Source organism: Abramis brama (genome assembly GCF_963993115.1).
Source record: "Abramis brama genome assembly, chromosome: 16".
NCBI classification, from domain to species: domain Eukaryota; kingdom Metazoa; phylum Chordata; class Actinopteri; order Cypriniformes; family Leuciscidae; genus Abramis; species Abramis brama.
The window spans coordinates 20,891,927-20,911,896 of NC_139978.1; the positions used below are offsets into that span (position 1 = coordinate 20,891,927).

The window sequence follows — 19,970 nt, forward strand, 5'->3', positions numbered from 1 at the left end:
AGAGACACCAATATGTGACAACTTCCTCTCCCATGTTTGTTCTCCTCTCTAATTGGCTTTGAGCTGTCATTAGTACTCTCTATCCAACAGAAAATGAAGGAAAAGCAATTAATAGTCCATCACAGACCATATGCAAAAGGACGTACCTCTTTCCCAAAGACAGGATCTATAAGGGAGTGAGGAATAATTAGGCACAGATGTTTGAGAAACAGTCCAGGACAGCTCACTGAGCTAGAACTGAAATACTGTTGCTAATGGGATATGGCATGAATCTTTATTTTTTCACTCATCTTTTTCAATCTGTTGTTTTGCAATATTCCAAATATAACTCCTTACAGATTGTTCAATGTGAAGAATAATGGAGGAAAATTATCAATATATTCAGAAACTATGGCTTTAAAAGACAGTTTACAGTGCAGTCTCTATAGCATAAATAGATATTAATTTGCAAACCAAAACAAGCTTATACGATCACCTGTCTTACATACCACTTATTATTTTTTAAAAGGGATAGTTCACCCAAAAATGAAACTTCCAGCATAATTTACTCAACCCTCATGTTGTCCCACTCCCAAAGCTGCATTAATTTTTCTTCTGTGGAACATAAAAGAAGATATTTTGAAGAGCTTTTTTGTCCATACATTGACAAAACAATATTGGACCCCATTGACTTTCACTGTATGGACGAAAAACTTCTTAATATCTTCTACTGTGTTCTCTAGAAGAAAGAAACGACATGAGGGTAAGTAAATGATGTTAGTTTTCATTTTGGGTGAACTATCCCTTTAAAAAACTACGACAAAATGAATAATTCCAAAAAGAAGTACCAATCAATAAATATAATAGTTTCTCCTGATTCGGTTTCTAACATGAAAAAAAAAAAAATCATTATGTCAAAGTCACAGCTGTAACATTTTGCAGTCATATACTAGTCAATTTTCCATAAGGCTCCAACAGGAAAATGGAAAACAGCAGTGCGTTCAGCGGGGAGGGAACATTTGAGGGATAATATGACATGTAGGATATTGATTGCTGAAACAGATGAATTATGCCTCTGACATTTAGTGGGAATGGTGAACAACAAAAATAAGTATAATTCTCATTTCCTGTGTTCATTTCTTAAAAGAAAAGCATCGACTCATATAGAACATTTCTATCTACTTTGGAATAATAATAATAATACAAAAGATGCATGAATGCCTATATTTAACAAAGGTTGGTAGGAGCGTTCCTTGACAGGAATCACCCACGCTGAATCCGACTAGTATACTATAGTGTGCCAATTCTCATCAATGTCTCCTAACTCTTTATCCTTAACACTGCTTTCTTTCTGATTGTCTTTTTTGACTGTTTTGACTAATTGATCAGTTTTGACACTAGTCGGCAATTTGTGTTGACTAGTCGTGGATCAAATGTCAACATTCTCGCTTGTTTGATGGTGACAGCAAGAAATACAGTACATTCTCTTTTCACAAAAGTAGTGAACAGATAAACTGTAATGGACAATTATCTGTTGATATATGTATATGTCTACAAAAAGTGAAAATAAAGGGAACCGGGAGCACATTATAAATGAACTAAAGACATCTGAGACGTTTTAAGTCTTAAATAAGGGAAAATTCTTCAAATTACTCTACAATTACTCAAACGTTGCTCAATGGCTGACAGAAAGAATAACTGAAAGGGACATGACTGTTTTTCACTGTTCATGATGACAATATAAGTCATTAAAATCTGACAATACACACTTTCATCTCCCATCCATTGTTTCAGTTCTCTTTACTCAAACATCTATGTCAACATAGGTTTGACAAGAAACTCATTGACACAAAGCAAGGAAAAATGAGCCAAAACGGTAAGTTAATATCGAGTAACTTACATTTTAGATAAAAATATTATTACTTGCTCTGCCAACAAAAATAATTCCAAACAAAGACAGTTAAATCAACCAAAGCCTGTCTCCGAGCAGCCCGTTTGGCTCCTGAATTAATCAGTGTTTTTGAACAAATCGTTTGAGTGGATGATTCAATGAGTCACTCATAAAGAACATCACTTGTTTAATTCATGAATTAATCTTTTTTATGTATTTGAATGAATGAATGAATGAATGAATGAATGAATGAGTCAATAACTCCCTCATAAAGACTTTCCATGTTGCCACCTACTCAGGTAACAATATAACCTGTGGAAAGAATCGCTAAAAATATCCTCACCACTAATACACAGAGTGATAGTTTGTGAAAGTCCCATTGCTTTTGAATTTTCAGCATTGTTTGGAAACTGCTTGACCAAACAGATTCAATGAATCCTACAGCAAGCTTCCACCTCTCCAAGTGCTATGAATGTTTGCACACACAAAACTAAAATACAATGGTTATTTAACATTGAATTTGAGGCTATGTATAAGCTGAATTGTTCTTTTGATCATTTACTCAAACACACCACTGTTAGATATAGCCTTCAGAAGAAAAGAGAAGAGGGTCTGTTCATATCCTTTTGAGCTTCCCACACAAAGGGCGAAAGATAAAGGAGCCAAGACAGCCATGAGACTGCAAGTTTAGCCTCAGAGAATATAGAGATTGATTGCAAAGTAAGTCATCTAACCTCTCTGCAACAACACTTTAAGGACAGAACTTCTACACTCTTATGTCATTTCAAACCATTTCAAAGAGGTTTCTGTTCCTCCATTGAAAGTATAGGTAACCAAAACTTAGAAGATACAAAAAGGTTATAAAGGCCTCAGAAAATGAATCTATATGAATTGAGGGGTTTAATCCAATTCTTGTGAAGAGATACAATTGCTTTATATGGGTTATGTGGGAACGATATGAGGGTGAGTAAATAATAACAGAATTTTCATTTTTGGATGAACTATCTCCTATCTCCTAACTCCTTGCAAAAAACAACCAAAGACAAGTGGGAGAAGGATCAAGCAAGATTCAAAGTCAGGTCACCCACTGAATCACAGTCTACCTGCCAAGTCTTGGACCACACCATTTTTTTTTTTTTTTTGTACATGATACTGAAATAGTTCAGAAAGTAATGGCTCTTCTGCTGATTCTCTCAGTCTATTTGTGATGACAGCATGGATCAGTGGATGCATTTTGTCCATGTAGCAGGAAAATACAGGCTTCACTAAATCCCTGCAGAGATAGCAAGAAAAAGCTGTCAAAAGTCCCTAGGACACAGACATCCTGACATTCTTAGCACTCACTGATATGAGTGCACACATGCACATCTTTGAACGCATGCATGCTCACACACCCTGCTGTATAATCAGAGTGCTCCCCATCGCTCATGTGGCTGTCATCTGCAGCGCTCCATCTCTGGTCCTCCTCACAGTTGCGACATACACACTTCATGAAGCCCCTGTCCTCTGCATCAAGAGTGGCTGTGATGTGACATTTTATGGTTTTTACTCATGCTGAGATGACAAAGACATAGAGTTCCAGCAAGCCTGTCCTCTCACAACAGACAGCATACTTTCTTCCGACTTTAGAATAATTTAAGGCCGCACACTATGGCTCTGTTCCAAAACCTTGCAAACTTTCTCCAGGCATGCTGTAACAGGCACACTCCAGATGTGACAGCTGTTAGCATGTCGCTAAGCTAAAGGTCAAATAGCAAAATATTGCAGGCAAAAATGTTTAGCAGTATATATTCAATATTGTACCGATGCATGAAACAATCCAAGCAGCTTTTTGTTGGTCAACGTGTTGAATCTGTGAAAGACTTGAACCCGTTGCAAAGTCAGCAGGAAAATATTTTGTGCTCATGTGAAATTCCTGAATGCGTGAATTCCTATTCTCAAAATTATTTGGATTGAATGCGGATTTTGCATGCAAAAATTCAATGAACAACGTTAAATGTGACCACACCTGTTCAGTGTTGTAGTCTAATAAGCATACAAATACTAAGACAAAAATGGTGTAAAATAATATTTTTCAATAACAATGAACTATATTTGCCAATACATTTTAGTTTTGAATTAAATATGTTTATTTATGATCTTAATTTCTCTTATCCCATCCGCCTTCTTGGAATTAGGTGTGTAAATGGGCTGTTTACACCAAGGACATTGACTATAACAATAACTATAAAGTTTTAGCAATCTATCTAATTCTAGAACACTACAACTATAACTAAACGACTCAGAGGAACGATTCTGTAATCATTTTCAGAACAATAAAAACATTGGCAGTCAATCAGAATCCACCTGGATTTAATAAGCTCAAGCATTTAAAGTGACAGACGACATAACTGCAGTGTGTACAAATAATAGTCGTCTATTGGTTTGGATGCTAATATGGTTATCTCTATAGACGTTATTATATTTATAGTTATAGTTCTTGTGGTGGAAGGGCCTTAATACAAAAAAGAAAAGAAAAAATTATTTATATAAAATAATTTTTCTGCACTTAATTATTAATTATACAACCTGTTATAAAGGATATGCAATGGTACTTTAAACCATTGCATATCCTTCATATAATGTATTACAACAAGCTCTGAAAACTAAAAACTATGAAAATAACTGAACGTATATTTCATAAAAAAAACGTATAGTATATTCATGATTATTACACTAGACTCGATTGGCGCAATGCAACAAAAAGCAGATAAGACCTGTTAGAATCAGTGATGCCGTCTACAATGGATGGGGCGACAAATTACCGTCAGTAAACTGATGCCCTGTTCTATTTTCTGACGTACCTTAAGTGCTCGCGCTACTAACGGTCATTTTGTTGCGTCCAGCGCAGACATGGTGACTCTTGTGCTGTTTGCTTAGCAACATGCTGTCAGAACTCCTGAGATTTGCAAAGAAACTCCTGTTTGAGGCAACTAATATTGTAAAAAATGAATTAAACAATCATGAAGTGCAAAAGTGTGTTGTAAAGGTAAGCCAAGTCATAGATGTTGGATTTGGAAAAATGAAATCCGACCGGCACTTTCAATGACAGGAAAAAGTAATATTGTAACACACCAGCATTCACAATTTGAGACAGTGGGAAAAGGTTTTTGCGTTGTCAATTGCGATTCAATGCATGACGTTACTGTTATTATTTTTCCATAACCGCAAATACACACATGAATGCTCATGTTTTCTAGGTAATAACAAATGGTTTGTGTGTATTCAGGTGCATGGAAGTCTGGGTGAAGCCCAGGTAGTATTTCTAATGGCCATGGTCATTTTCTCAAATATTTGCTGGCAAGAAATAAATATTTAGGACCACTACCCCTTTTCTACCTCTCCTTTCTCGACCTGTGATGTATTATTTTCTTTGCTTTCCAAAAGTCCATTAAGGCCTGGCGGTGGGCCATCTTGTCTCCCACAGACAAAGATAAAGATGTGGTGGAGGGATGCAGGGACAAACAGAATAAGAATGAGCGGGGCATCGCTGAAGTTTACCTCAAGAAAATACACACACACTCACCTCTTGCTCTACACAGTCGCCACAAAATGTATGCGGCTGCTGACACTTAGATACTGCCCCCCGTCCTTTTAATTTATTTACAATTCAATAATTGAACTTTGTCTCCTAAAAACAAACTGAAAAGAATGGTGGGCGGAGGGGCCATTCTCCTTCTCACGTCTCCACAGGAATACAGAAGTGAAATTTAATGATCCAATTTGGGTCATCTTGCTAGCAGACCGGAGGGTTGTTGAGCTGGAGATTAAACTCATCCTTTAAAGGCTGTTTGTCTTTTGCTTTTTCTCACACTGATGTTTCTCCCTGCAAATTTATGCCCTCTGCATTAGTTATGAACCCAACCCCCCCCCCGCCCCCGCCCCATTTTTTTCCCCACGTGGAAGAGCTGCTGTGTGGGCTTTCCATTTCCCTAGTAATATAGCACATTTGTCATTACAATTCACCGGAGTGACTCGTTAAGAATCTGATTGAGAATGTTTATCTGCATGAAGGAGAAACATTGCTCAGAGAAATGGCAATGTGAGCTCCAGAATTTACTTTTAAGCCAGCCGTTTCTACTTTAAAAAGGGAATTTCAGCCTTCGCAACAATTAAACCCTGTCATAATCCTTTCTTTTAAGTGTCACACCAGGAATAAGAGACCTCAGATATAACGCTTCCTTCCAAGTCCTTCTGGGGAGTTGCTACTTACAGGTTCATAATTCTGATGTGCGTACACATGATTTTGGATGCAATAAAAGTTGTTGGTATATATATCACAATATAGTTATTTTTGCTGTAAATAAAGTTATGATATCAACATTTTTGATAACATTGAAACTAATTCTTATCACCATTTTCAATATCATTTAAAAAACTAATACTAGCCTAAAAAACTAGTAAATTGACAAAGACAAAGATAAAGAAAGAGCAAAGAAAATAAACTACAATAGAACAAAGACCTATACCTGAAAAACTTCAAGCACTAGAAATGCTTCATAAAATGTATTAAGTAATCAAATGTATAAATAAAACAACGCATAGTCTTTACTGTGTAAATAAAATATACATGTATTCTTACAAACATATCAAGCCAAAGCACTCAATAATTTAAGTAAATATATATAAAAAGCCTTTATTTAGTCATGGCTTAGGCAATTAAAATCAGTTTACAGAAAACTGGGTCCTGATGAAAGCTCATTAGCCGCGACGTGCCGGTGTGCGGTTTTCTGTAAACTGATTTTAATTGCCTAAGCCATGACTAAATAAAAGCTTTTTATATATATTTACTTAAATTCTCGAGTGCCTTAGCTTGATATGTTTGTTTGAGTCGAATTATCCCTACACCCAAAGAGCACCGGGATACAGATTTTACACCCCAGGTTTTTTGCACTCCTTGTTTTATAATTTTTTTCTTATTAAAGTTACAAAAGTGATTCAGTCAAGAGCACTGAGAGATTTTCTCTTTTTTGTTGTTTGATTAAAATTAATAATGACAGCAGGTAAATTTGGATGCTGTCACTTTAAGACAGACTGCACGGATCCAATATACTTTTTCTCTCTCACCTCAAAGTTCAGTTAAGACATAAATTACTGTGTTTACTTGAAAATACATGGTCACTTTGACACATAGGTTTGTGTATTTAACTGTTCAAGCCCAAATAAGTGGCAAAAAGCACACGTGCTGACAACTCTGAGAAACAGTCTCTCAGAGAACGGCCCATATACTGAAACGAGATATATTTCGCTGCTAATTGCGATTCAACAGTTTCAAATCACTTGATGCGTTGGCAATGCTTAAAAACTCAAGCAAATGATAAGCTTTCGTGATCGCCAGCAACGTCACATGAGTGTACGTAACTGCGATAGAGATGATAGTCCAAAATCTCTACCAGTTAATTGTTTCTACCAGTATATCACCCACCCCTATTCTCCATGCAGTCCGATGTTCTGCCAAGTAGATTCAGCACTCTGAGCTCAGCCTTTCCCGAAGTTCAGACAGACAATGGGGCCTAATTTCCTTTTAGATCAACCCTCCTCAATTAGATCTTATATTAATTTATATGAATAAGTCTGCATTTAAAGTCATATACATATCAGACCCCTTAAAAACAGCTTCACAATTATCACCACTTCTTGCAATCCTCTTATCTTTTCTGAACACTTATCCTCTCTCTGTGGGTCTTTCTCCGGCTTGCCCCTTCTCTTGAAGCTCTAACACCAGCTCATTCCATCAGATGCCTATAGCAACAATGCTCCACTAAATCTACCAGAAGGAAGAAGATAAGTCTCGGCTAATTCCAGTTAAATAGCATTTCCATTCTACCTCTCTTCCTCATTTATTTGTATCTTACCTGTGATGTCCAGTCTCAATTATCTTCCCCTTCCACGTTTCCTACACTATCTCTCTCTCTCTTCTCCATTTGGTGTCCAAAGCGCTTTTATTTTTCTCTGTTTTTTCTTCTGCTCTCTCTCTCTCTTTGAGTGTTGTGAGTGGAGTATGGTTCAGAGAGTTGATGTAGAATAAGGAAAAATATAAAGAATATTTATTCAGTGTTTTATTTAGTCAAACAAGAGTTACAGGACATGTTTGGCTATACTTGTTGTTCGAGGACAGTAAGATTTATTTTCAAGGACACATTCAATTGAAAAAAGTGACAGTAAAGACATTTAGAGGCAGATTTACTAACAGCTTACGCAGGGGCACACAATCTTTTGGTGGTACTACTGTCAGGATTTACTAACAGCTTACGCAGGGGCACACAATCTTTTGGTGGTACTACTGTCAGGATTTACTAATGACATGCAGTGAAAAATTTGCGCTGAAAAGGCATGGACAGTTATTTTTGCAGCTGACCTTATTGCATATGCATTTGTAAGAGTTTCCCTTTTAGACGCAACATTTATGGGAGGAGAGTATTTAAATGAATCACGCAAGGTGATTTACTAAGGTTTGCGCTTGTCAATTTACTGGTATTTAGACCATTATTTAACGGCCAAAAAAAAGCATGTCTTAAATGCTAGTTTGCGCTGCTCTCGGTGGAAATGATCCGGCTGCGTCTGTGTTCTTTCATTTGTGCGCCGCCAATAGATCACATAGAACTTTCCACTCCCATCGGTGCTTTTTTTAGAATTGCGCTCTCATGCTAATATGCCCTGTTTAGTAAATCTGGCCCTTAAAATGCTACAAATGATTTTATATATTATGTAAATATATTTTATATATTACATTTCCACAAAAAATATCAAGGAGCACAAATGTTATCGACACTGATAATAATATTTTTTTTCCCCCTTAAAAACCAAATCAGTATATTAGAATGATTTCTGGAGGATCATGTGACACTGAAGACTAAACTAATGATGCTGAAAATTTACATTACAATTACATTTAGATTTATATGAAAATAAACAGTTATTTCAATTGTGATAATATCTCACAATATTAATGTTTGTCTTTTTTATCAAATAAATGCAGCCATGGTGAGCACAAGAGAGTTCTTTAAAAAACCATTAAAAATCGTATCGACCACAAACTTGTGTGAATGGCAGTGTGCATACACACTGTATAAAATGTAATCTTGACAACTGCAATTAAATTTTTGGTAAAGACAAAATTCTATTTGTTACCATTTCCTAAGTTTCAAATATAAATTTGTATCCAGGCCCAGACTAATCTGCAAATGTCTACAGACTTTTTTGCATTTTCTGCTCTGATTATGGAAAAACATCTATGGAATTAAACATGGTAAAATGTGTTAAACTGAGCTGAGAGTACTACACTAACATTAATAAATGAAAGCATAAGTAAACTAGTCAAAATATTTAATAATCAAACCCATGAGGATGTGAAAGTCTGTGAAAGCTATAGGCATTCCGATTCTGTGGAGATCTTATGGAGTTCTGTGTGGACCTGAATATAACCGTTTTGCCCCACAAAACATCAAAATAACAATAAACACAGCAAGTGTTCTTGGGATTGACATGTTCACAGGCTATAAAACTACACAGATTGTCCTTGCAATTAGACTATTAAGGGCATCCACACTGTCAGTGATATGCAGCAAGAATGCTGTGAATTTAGTCAGACAACATTTTAAAAAGACAAATTGTTTTAGTCCAAATGAAACACCTGAAAGTTGGATACAGTGGTTGAGCCGGAATAACTACTAAATATCAATAGCACAGAGATCCGGTGGCCTTTTTAATCACTGTTAATTAATTTGCATTGATTTAATCACTGTCAATTTGAAAGCCCTTTTTAACAAATAACCGCTAAACATTCTCTCACTGCTTATCCACAGTATTGTCTCTTGGTTTCAAATAAGAGTTAAATGTCGCTAATAAAACGCTCTCAGCTTTTTATGAAGATGAGATTAACACAAACACATTCACACTGCTTTTAACAAAGGTCTAAATATCTGCAATTTCTTGTGATAAGTGGTGAGCAGGTGCACACGATGAGCGTCGTGACTCTAAACACAGTTCTACGCAAACACAGCGGCTCTCTTTGATCTTTGTGGAAATTTCTCAAATGCACCAAGCAGGTGTTAAAGAGTTTTAATTTTTCCCATAGAGCAGGCCTCCTCATGCGTTCACGTTGCCTCAGCTGGTGATGACTCAAATCTCATCATTACGCTTTCTAAACAATCACCGTCCGACTTCCCACATGCACTGCACTGTTTTGTGCTGTTCGGTGAGACAACACGCTAATGAGCAAGCTGAGAATGAAATGATAAATAAGTGTTTGTGTAATGAGAAGAGAGCAGCTCTTTGTATAGCGTGTTTGTGCGAATCTGGGGAATGAAGAACGAACGGAGGAAAGATCATTAGATACCCTCTATAATGAGAATTCACTTGAATATTTTGTCATCACTGACTCACCCACTGATCGTTTCAAATCCACATGGCTTTCTTTCTTCTGTGGAAAAACAAGTCTTGGTTGCTGTTTTCCATTACTTCACAATGAAAAAGGAATCAAAGCTTTCAAACTTCAAAAAAAGACACAAAATCACCATATAAGCACCATAAAAGTGGTCCTCCTGACTAAGTATTTAAAATCATCTGAAGCTATACGATCCGAGTGATTCGTTCATGAATCACTAAACCTTCACGTGACTTCAGAATATATAAGCCATATGAAAAAATAATAATAATTATTATTATTATTCAGCAAGGATGCACTACATGGATCAAATGTAACAGTAAACTATTTCAAATAAATGCTGAAGAATACAATTACATATTCAAATTTATTTAAATAGAAAACTGTAATTTTAAAATGTAATAATATTTCACAATATTTCACAAAACTTACCAACCCCAAACCTTTGAATAGTATATTTAGCAAATATTGTTAATTAGCCATATGTGACTTTTAAGGCATTTTTATGGCTATTTTGTGACCTTTTTGGAGATTGAAATCTTTAATAGCAATTCATTGTAAGTGCATAGAAAAGTCATACAGACTTGGAACGACACAAAGGTGAATAAATAATGACAGAACTCTCATTTTTGGGCAAACTCCTCCTTTAATCTGTCTTTCTTCCCAATTCCTCTGTGCCTGAGTCTTCTTCATTCTCTCAGCTGTGTCTGGCCCTCAGTTTCTTCCTTCTTTTTCTCTCTCTCTCTCTCAGGCAATGGACATGCTTTCCATTATATAAGCCTTAGATAATGAAGTCTGTGCATGGTGAAATATGATTGAAATCCTTTTAGTGCTGGCTTATATCGACTGTCTTGTTTGCAGTCAAAGGCACCTCTCTCTCCTTCCCCACACCCCCTCCCGCTCCCCTCTTTCTATCATGTTTTGATGTCAACTAATGGTCTATGTACAAAATTCTCCTCCAGTGGGTACTGAGCTAGACATAATGGGGATATATCTTATGACCTGAAAAATGTCTTCCTATACAGACCTTCTCGTGTCCTTCTCCAAGTGTTACAGTTTCCAGGAAAAAAAAAACCTTCATACATCCACATTTGATTTTCTAGTTGTGAACAGGAAAACAGACTATTGTTGTAATATGACGTTGCTTTATCATTTAAGCATGCAATTTCAATGGAAAATATTCTGAAAGGTTACAGTACACTGAAAAAAGGGAAACACAACCATATACTTGATTATCGTAGTTTCGTTGTTCACTCAAATTCGCTAATATTGAACAAATTAAAACAATGATGAAAGTGAACAATTAGCATAGAGCTATTTTTAAGTTATTATAATAACTTGATAAAAGTAAAAAATAAATAAATAAATAAAAAATCTCCTTACAGTTACTTAATATATAAAGGTAATTGTTTCCATGATGACAGATTTTAAAGTCATGGCAACTACATATGTTTAGTATGGAACACCATTCCCGCCACATAAGAAAAACAAAAACAAAAACATATGTCATAATTATGAGATATTATTATGAAATTATGACTTCATAAATCATTATTATTATATAAAAGTCGAAATTTTGACATACCAAGTCGAAATTATGACTTGCTGCTCATTGATCTCACGCGACCCAACACGACAGGATATGGAAGCCCATTCCCACCACATTATAATTTTTTTTCCAACTTATGTCATAATTATGAGATAAAAATTCGAAATTATGACTTACTAAATCGAAATTATGACTTTAAAAGTCCTAATTATGCGATAAAAAGTCAAAATGATGACTTGCTAAATCGAAATTGACTTATAAAGTCCAAATTTTGACATAGCAAATCAAAATTATGAGATTACTAACCGAAACATAACTAAATCGAAATTATGACTTGTTGCTCATTGATCTGACGTGACCCGCCACAGGATGAATTGCATATCATTAAATCTCAGCTGCAAACATTATCTAATGTCATCTTTCTTTGTGCTTTTAAATAGATATAGAGTAAGGCATGAACAGTTAAATGCCTCCACTGGGCAATGATAAATATGTGCAATAACACTTATATTTATTTGACAATAACCTACCTCTTGCTCCATTCCCTGTTAATATTCTATTCTGTTGTATATAGCACACCTGTACATAAAAATGTGTCTATTTTTTTTCCTACCATTTATAGGCTGTATTATATATACATAAGTGTATCTTGTTCATTTATATTTACTTTTTATTTGACTATCTATCTGTGTACTGTTGTTGTCTCTGTGTACTAGAAGCTTCTTCTGTCACCAAAACAAATTCCTTGTGTGTGCAAACATACATGGCAATAAAGCTCCTTTTGATTCTTTCTGATTCTGATTAAATACAAAAGAGGTACTCTTATTAAATATCACGTGCCATTTATTGATACATACAAGATCATTTTTATAGGAGTAGGCTGTATTTACTGTTTAATGAAAACTGCTGCCTGATCACAACCTCCTGTTGCAACTGTTCTGCAGCAGAACTCAGATCAGTTACAATACCATTCAACCAACATTTTTGGTGCATCCATACAAACATGACATTGTTTTGAACACATCCGTTTTGTTCTTTCTGCGCCAAAACTTGTTCTTGCTTAAAATCCTTTCAAGAATGCATTTGCTCAGAGCTATTCCATGCCTTTCCACTTATAAGGCAAGAATTTCATCATTAGTAGCTAAAACTAAATTTTAAATACTCATTAATGTGTTCACAATTCATCCTGTCAGCAATTCATAATTTCGACTTAGCTGTGTCATAATTTCGATTTAGTATGTCAATTTCGATTTAGTATATCATACAGTAATTTCGACTTTTTATGTCATAATTATGACTTAAGCATAATTTTTTCACCTTATGTGATGGGAATAAGTTTCCATAGTTTAGTCAAGTCATTTATTTAAAATAATTAAGTAAACAAATCCAAACCGTTAACTGCAAACTGTTGCCTTAATTTTTCCATCTTCAGTTCCAGGGACACCTAATTTTTTACACTTTATAAGACCTATGAAAATTCATGAAACACATTCATCTTGAGTGCAAGTATTAATGTTTTGCAATGTGGGTGAAAATGTGGCATAAAAATAGAAATCTTGTATGCTCTGCTCATGAATTATGAAAGCATCTTCCTTAGCACAGAAATGAAATTCCCAGTCTGCTCCTATTATTGAAAAATGAGAAACAGGGGCTCTCAGCATTAGCACATGACTAGCTCAGAGAAGAGATGAATACAATTGAGAATAAACATCGTAAATATTTGCTGGGGAAATCAGAGCAGATGTTTGTCCAGTCCTTTATGATCAATCTCACAAGCTGCGACAAGTCCTGCTGTTACACAACGAATTCCGCGGCTGTTCTTTGATTCTTTAAAGGGAGATAGTTCAACCAAAAATGAAAATACATCATAATTTACTCTTTCACATTGTTCCAAACATTAAGTTTAGCTTTTTTTTTTTCTGTCTGTAAAACACAAAAGGTGTTATTTATTGTTCCTCACAAAAAGCTATTGTATGGTTTTAGAAAACTTGAAATAAATTATATGGGCTACTTTTATGGCTTTTTGAGCTTGACAGCCCCTGTTCCCCATTGACTGTATGCAGAAGCTCTGGCATTTTGCTAAATTTATACTTTATTGTTTCACGTAAGAAAGTCAATAACTAAATGATGACAGAACTTTAATTTTTGGCTGAAAATTCTATGAAGAACATTTGCCTGTGCTTGCAAACAGCCTGCAAGGCTATTTATGTAATAAATGAGAAGAGGAAATGTCAGAGAGGCAGAGAGGCTTCTGTTACTAAGAATCCACCACTTTTCCTTTAGAAATGGAAAATAAATCTTTTGTCCTTTGTTGAGTATTCTTAAACTGTATTATCGTAGAGAACAATATATGCCTCTATTTGTCAAAAAAAAATTGATTTGCCAGTTCATGATTTATATTAAAATTACTGTTTTGGACATCAAAATAGTATGTGCCAAAAAAGTCACCGTTGTCTCTGTTGGGAATGGAGGTTTTTTTTAGGGAATTTTGCATTTAAAGGGGACATATCATGCCAAATGCACTTTTTTAGCCCTTAAATGCATTTTGTTGTATATTTGGAGTGTTTCGAAGTACAGAAAATATGAAATTATTCTCTTCAGGTGCTTCGTTGATATCTTTATATTCTGTTTCGGTCATATTTTTCAACCTGTTCCGATTTTTCTGTTATCTATGACGTTTTTTGAACTATTACGTCACAGTATTTGCAGCAGAACTGCCAAATAAGGACATTGACTTCCGGCCCAACACTTCGAGCCATCCGCCATTTTTATTTCTCGCTGCAATTTTGTAGTCCAAGCTAAAGGATGCAGAAGTTACGAGAGGGTAAGTTAAAATGTTCGGTTGTTGGATGTAGTAACCCACACGCTTCATTACACCGTTTAATGTAGATGAACTGCCGCGCGTGACAGGGCGCATGTTTAACTGAAAGAACGAGCAGAGAGAGAGACCCGGTCGCGCGCGCGCTCACTCTCTCTCTTCAGAGCCAGGCGAAAGTGTAAACAAGACATCACCGTCTCCAAACTAGACGCTGTCTTGCTCTCTCTCCCTCGCACATATTAATCAAAATAAATCGACACGGTGGTAAAAGGTCGGAAGACCAAAGTTTCATGTGTAAATACAGTACACACTATTGCAATACATCTATATGAAGACGTTGTTCTACAGGTTCGTCGTCTTCATTTTCATCTCGCTCCGGCTCCGACTCTGGCTCGAACATGTAAGGCTGGCTGGACAAGTCTTCCGTTGTTGACATTTTGTTAATAACGTGTGAATAAAAAGTTTCTGTGCTGCTAGATAATCGTATCTCTGCTATCAAACTACAAAAATGGCCGAACGGGGTGGAGTTGAACCGCTGCAACATGGAGAGGGGGCGGGGTATGAAGTGTCTCAATTGTATTTAAAGAGACCGCACCAAAACGAGTTGCTCTCAGACGCACATCAGAAAAGGGGTAGAAAAGGGTCCTGTGGAGCTATAATAATGAGGAATTCAGACCCAAGCATTGCAGTTCCGCTTTATATAGACTACAAATGTATGATTTATATGTAAAAAGGAACAATTTAAAAGCATGATATGGGAGTGAATGATAACTTGGATTTTGAAGCCCCCCAAAAATGCATGATACATCCATCATAAAAGTAATCCATATGGCACCCAGCGGTTAATAAAGGCCTTCTGAAGCAAAGTGATGCATTTTTGTGAGAAAAATATCCATATTTAAAACTTTATAAACTATAATTACTAGGTTACGGTCGTACGCAAGTTGAAGAGTGACCTCTGACCTGACGTATGACGTAGCTTAGGTGAGATTTGATGCCTCTTTATTAACCCCTGGAGCCGTATGGATTACTTTTATGATGGATGGATGAGCTTTTTTGGGCTTCAAAATCTCAGTTACTATTCATTCCCATTATAAAGCTTGGAAGAGCCAGGATATATATATTTTTTTATATAACTCTGATTGTGTTTGGCTGAAAGAAGGAAGTCATATACACCTACAATGGTTTGAGGGTGAGTAAATTATGGGATAATAATTCATTTTTGGGTGAACTAACCCTTCAACAACATGCATAGTTGTACATCTACACAATATTTTAAATTGATGCCTTAATATTATTGCATTGATGACAATTGAAGGATTACCCAATGTAATCACAAATAAATACCAATTCAACGTTAGAATTTTAAATTTAAGATGCAAACATTTTTTGTCTGCACAACAGATTTCCCGGTTTCAACAAATTCTGAGCATTATTGCTTGCAAAAATATAAGTATAATTGGAAAAAAATTATATCATGTTGGCTTGTTTATTAGTTACGGGATTTTTACGGCAACAATCTGTTGACAATCATTTAAACAGCATCATATGTAAAGCTGAAGCACTTTTTGTAAATGGCTTTGGGTAAAAGCGTCTGTTAAATGGCTGAAATGTAAATCATTTCATGGTCATAAATAATGAGAGAAACTCCAGACATAGGTCACTAGGGGGTGCTCTGAAGCCTACAAGCTACCAAAGGAGGCAGGCAGGAACAGAAGAGAGGCGAAGGAAGGAGAGGCGGAAGGAGGGTGACGCCTCTGGCAAGACAGAGGTGTCACCTTGTTATACAATATTTAACCGAACACCTGTGAGATGATATCACATTAACAAAACACTCTAAGCCATTTACTCTTTAGGATACTCTCAAGATCTGAAGGCAGCACAGACTGCCTTCATACTTCACTTGCCTACCAGCCTTTTTAATTGCAGTGCTCGAGCTCGTTTAAAATTCCAAATGAAAACACGCTTGGAAGAGAGGAATAAAAAACATGGGTTAACAAATAAGGCATTAACCCGCAACTAATTAGTATGGGAATTCAGTGGGGGAATTCTCAGAGTTAAATCACTCATAACTCAAGCACCATTGAGTCGCATTAGTGCAATTTTACTTTGATATCTCTATTCAGAGAACATTAGCACTGTACTGCAGTTAAGCACTGTAATTAGATAAATGGTGGCGGTAGTCACAGCGCCGGGAGCGTCCTACCTTCCGGATGCCTTCTTTTGATTCCTCCACGTTGTTTTCAGCTCCTCCTGTGCGGTTGATCATCCTCCACATCTGTGAGTACATCGGGTCCCTCTCAAAAGGGTTCATGCCTTTACTGCGGACCTGGTCGTAAACGGAGGAGTCCAGAACCGTGCCGTACGGCAAGTCTGTCTGCTTAGCCAAGTCCTGCAGTGACCTGTAGGGGAACAACGAAACATTTTCAAATCAAAGATATTTAGAAAGCAACATTATTGGGTTGATGCCTGGGGGCATAGTAATTTTACGATTAAAACATTATTTGAAGAATCTACAATGTGAATGCATGAATACCCACACGTTTGAGCTTAATTGGGCCAATGTAAGTGAGTGTAAATCTATCCAGCGGCTCTGCTGCGCAGACTGTTGCTCACCCACTTATGTTATGTCAAATACTGTTTATTCAGCAACTTGTGTTAATATCTTACATCTAATTAAAAGTTAGCCAACCAAGGGACACTAATTCCCTGCAGTAATATTTATATTAAGCGAATAATTGGAAAACACAATAGAGATGAAGCCTTCTTGGTTTCCCTTCACGCCATCATCATCATCATACTGCAGTTCATCAAAGAGTTTCAAAAGTCTCACTTCATTTTGAAAACTGATAAGGATACAAATGAGTGCTTTTGCATTGTATCAATATTCAACATCCACTATATAATAATATTTATATACATTCGAGCAGTACGTTACTGACAGCGGAGAGCATGGGTTGGTGCCGTTGAGATTCGCGCAGATAATCAGACTGACCTCTAATTTATCAAATATTATTATATCAGACAGCTGTCGTCTTCTTCTGGTGCTTAACTCCACTGGCATCCTTTGAAGGTTTAATGAACTTGCCCACAAACGTTAATCTTTTATTGCTCCTAATTAATCCCGCCACTTAATCCCCACCCCTCCCTGAGAATTATGGTTATGTGTTGGGTGTCATTTGCATGGAGAATAGCCATAAAAGTGACCCGCGAGTACCCTGCAGTACTATAAAACACCACCGCAGGGCTACTGAGCAATGCAGGTCCGGTCTGTGACATTACGCTTTCAGTGCTAATGCAAGTCCTTCATCTTTGTGGTTTACTCTGTAGGTCACAGTGCACTTAATAATTACAAGTTTTCACCCCTGTCTTCCTTATTAAAACAGGAAGTTTGGGCAGAACATATAAAATAACCCGACCCCGCCATAAACTGTCTTTGATATTAATTCAAAATAATTCATTATTATTAATTACTTAATTTTTATTATTGTTGTATTTGTCTTCTGTTTTAATGCAGTGCTTACAGTTATTTCTTATAAATTACATACATTTATAATATTATAAATACACTATCGTTCAAAGGTTTAAAAATATATACGTTTTTAAGGAATTAAAAACGCGCAAGGACGCGTTAAATTGATCAAAAGCGACAGCAAAGACAATGTTACAAACATTTCTATTTCAAATTAATGCTTTTCTTTGGAATTTCATATTCATAAAAAAATTAAATAAAATTGACTGTTAAAGGAACACGCCGACTTTTTGGGACTTTAGGTTATTCACCGTATCCCCCAGAGTTAGATAAGTCCATACATACCCTTTTCATCTCCATGCGTGCCGTAACTCTGTCTGACGCACCCACCGCTAGCCTAGCTTAGCACAAAGACTGGAGGTAAATGGCTCCAGCTAGCATACTGCTCTATACATTGGACTTATCTAACCCTGGGGGATACGGTGAATAAGCAAAAGTCCCAAAAAGTCGGCGTGTTCCTTTAAGCAGCACAACTGTTTTCAACTGAAAATAATAAGACATGTTTATTGAGCACATTTATTGAGTTTAACAGCATATTAGAATGACTTCTGAAGGATCATGTGACACTGAAGACTGGAGTAATGATGCTGAAAATTTCAGAACCACAGGAATAAATTACATTTGAAAATATATTAAAATAGAAAACAGTTTATGTTTAGAAGTACACTAGCAAATAGATGACTTACAAAGTTTAATCTATCTCTGTAATTTTTAATACTAGCGGAACATTTGCAATGCAGCATTGTGTTCTTGTTACTGCAAAATTCAATGATAGCCTTAAGAATAGCAATCTATCTGTGTATACGCTTTTTCACACCCTTTATAGGTGACCATCTGGCGGCATTCAAATGCTGCGGCCGCTTAGCTGATCTTTTTGCTTTGGCCAGGAAAACTGTCATCTGTGGCACGGAGTGACTATGCCTAGCCAGACCGCAGGCAAACTGGCATGGGAAACTGTGAGTGCAGAAAAAAACAAATCTCGAGAAGCCTGTAGCCTGGCCCTCCTTCACCTTCACAGATGGACGCCATCTCACAGCCGCATTGTACAGTCTGTTTCCTAAACCATTTTTAAATTTCTAAACTGATGTAACAATATGCATGAATATTCAAATGCACTTCCTTACAAGGGCGCATTGTATGCAGATTTAAACATTAAGGCTGCAGTACAGTCTTTATTACTTTTCTCTGTTTAAAAAAAAAACACATTTTCATGCTGTTTCAGGATAAAAGTGAACATCAGTGATGTGTTTCTTTTTTTGCTAAGCTGTATTACATCCAGCAAATCAGTGGCACAGTCTTGCAAATCATTAAAAACAATAGCAATCAGCACAAACTGAAAGACAAAACTGAAGTGTTTTCCTCAATCACAAGATGATACATTTCTCTTTCTCTAAACATCTACAGCTGAATCCAAGCCATCATGGTGCCAGCATTGTAAAAAACAACAACTAAAAATTTTTACTCTGCAGGCAGAATTCAGCCTTGATGCAAAAGTTTCACATAAATGCATTCATTATCAAATAAGTACAAAGTGTTCATCTGAATTCCTTGAGGACCAGCCTGATGAATGAAACGAGCGAATGTATAGATTTTGTGTTAACTGGTTAAGAGCTATGTGGGGTAAGTGAGAGTTGTTGATAAGTTGATGTTGCTCTGATTTAATTAACACTGGGTTAGGATCAGTAAAGTCGATTAAAAAGAGACTGATGAACTAACACTCCCTCTTTTTGTCCAGTATCCATCGGGCTTAAAATTCTCACAGCAACAAAATAATAT

General features: G+C 36.2%; 1 protein-coding gene across 4 annotated transcripts in view; it reads right to left on the bottom strand.

Moving 5' to 3' along the window:
* The window catches only part of grid2 (glutamate receptor, ionotropic, delta 2), a 414,921-nt gene that overhangs the window by 30,105 nt on the left and 364,846 nt on the right, over positions 1-19,970 (bottom strand). For all 4 annotated transcript variants that reach the window (XR_014603005.1, XM_084086958.1, XM_084086959.1 and 1 more), the window contains exon 13: positions 16,869-17,064. Coding sequence is in view for 3 of the 4 variants with exons in the window: in XM_084086958.1 (XP_083943084.1) it covers positions 16,869-17,064 (196 nt within the window). In the remaining variant the exon portion in view is untranslated. The remainder of the gene's footprint in view (positions 1-16,868; positions 17,065-19,970) is intronic.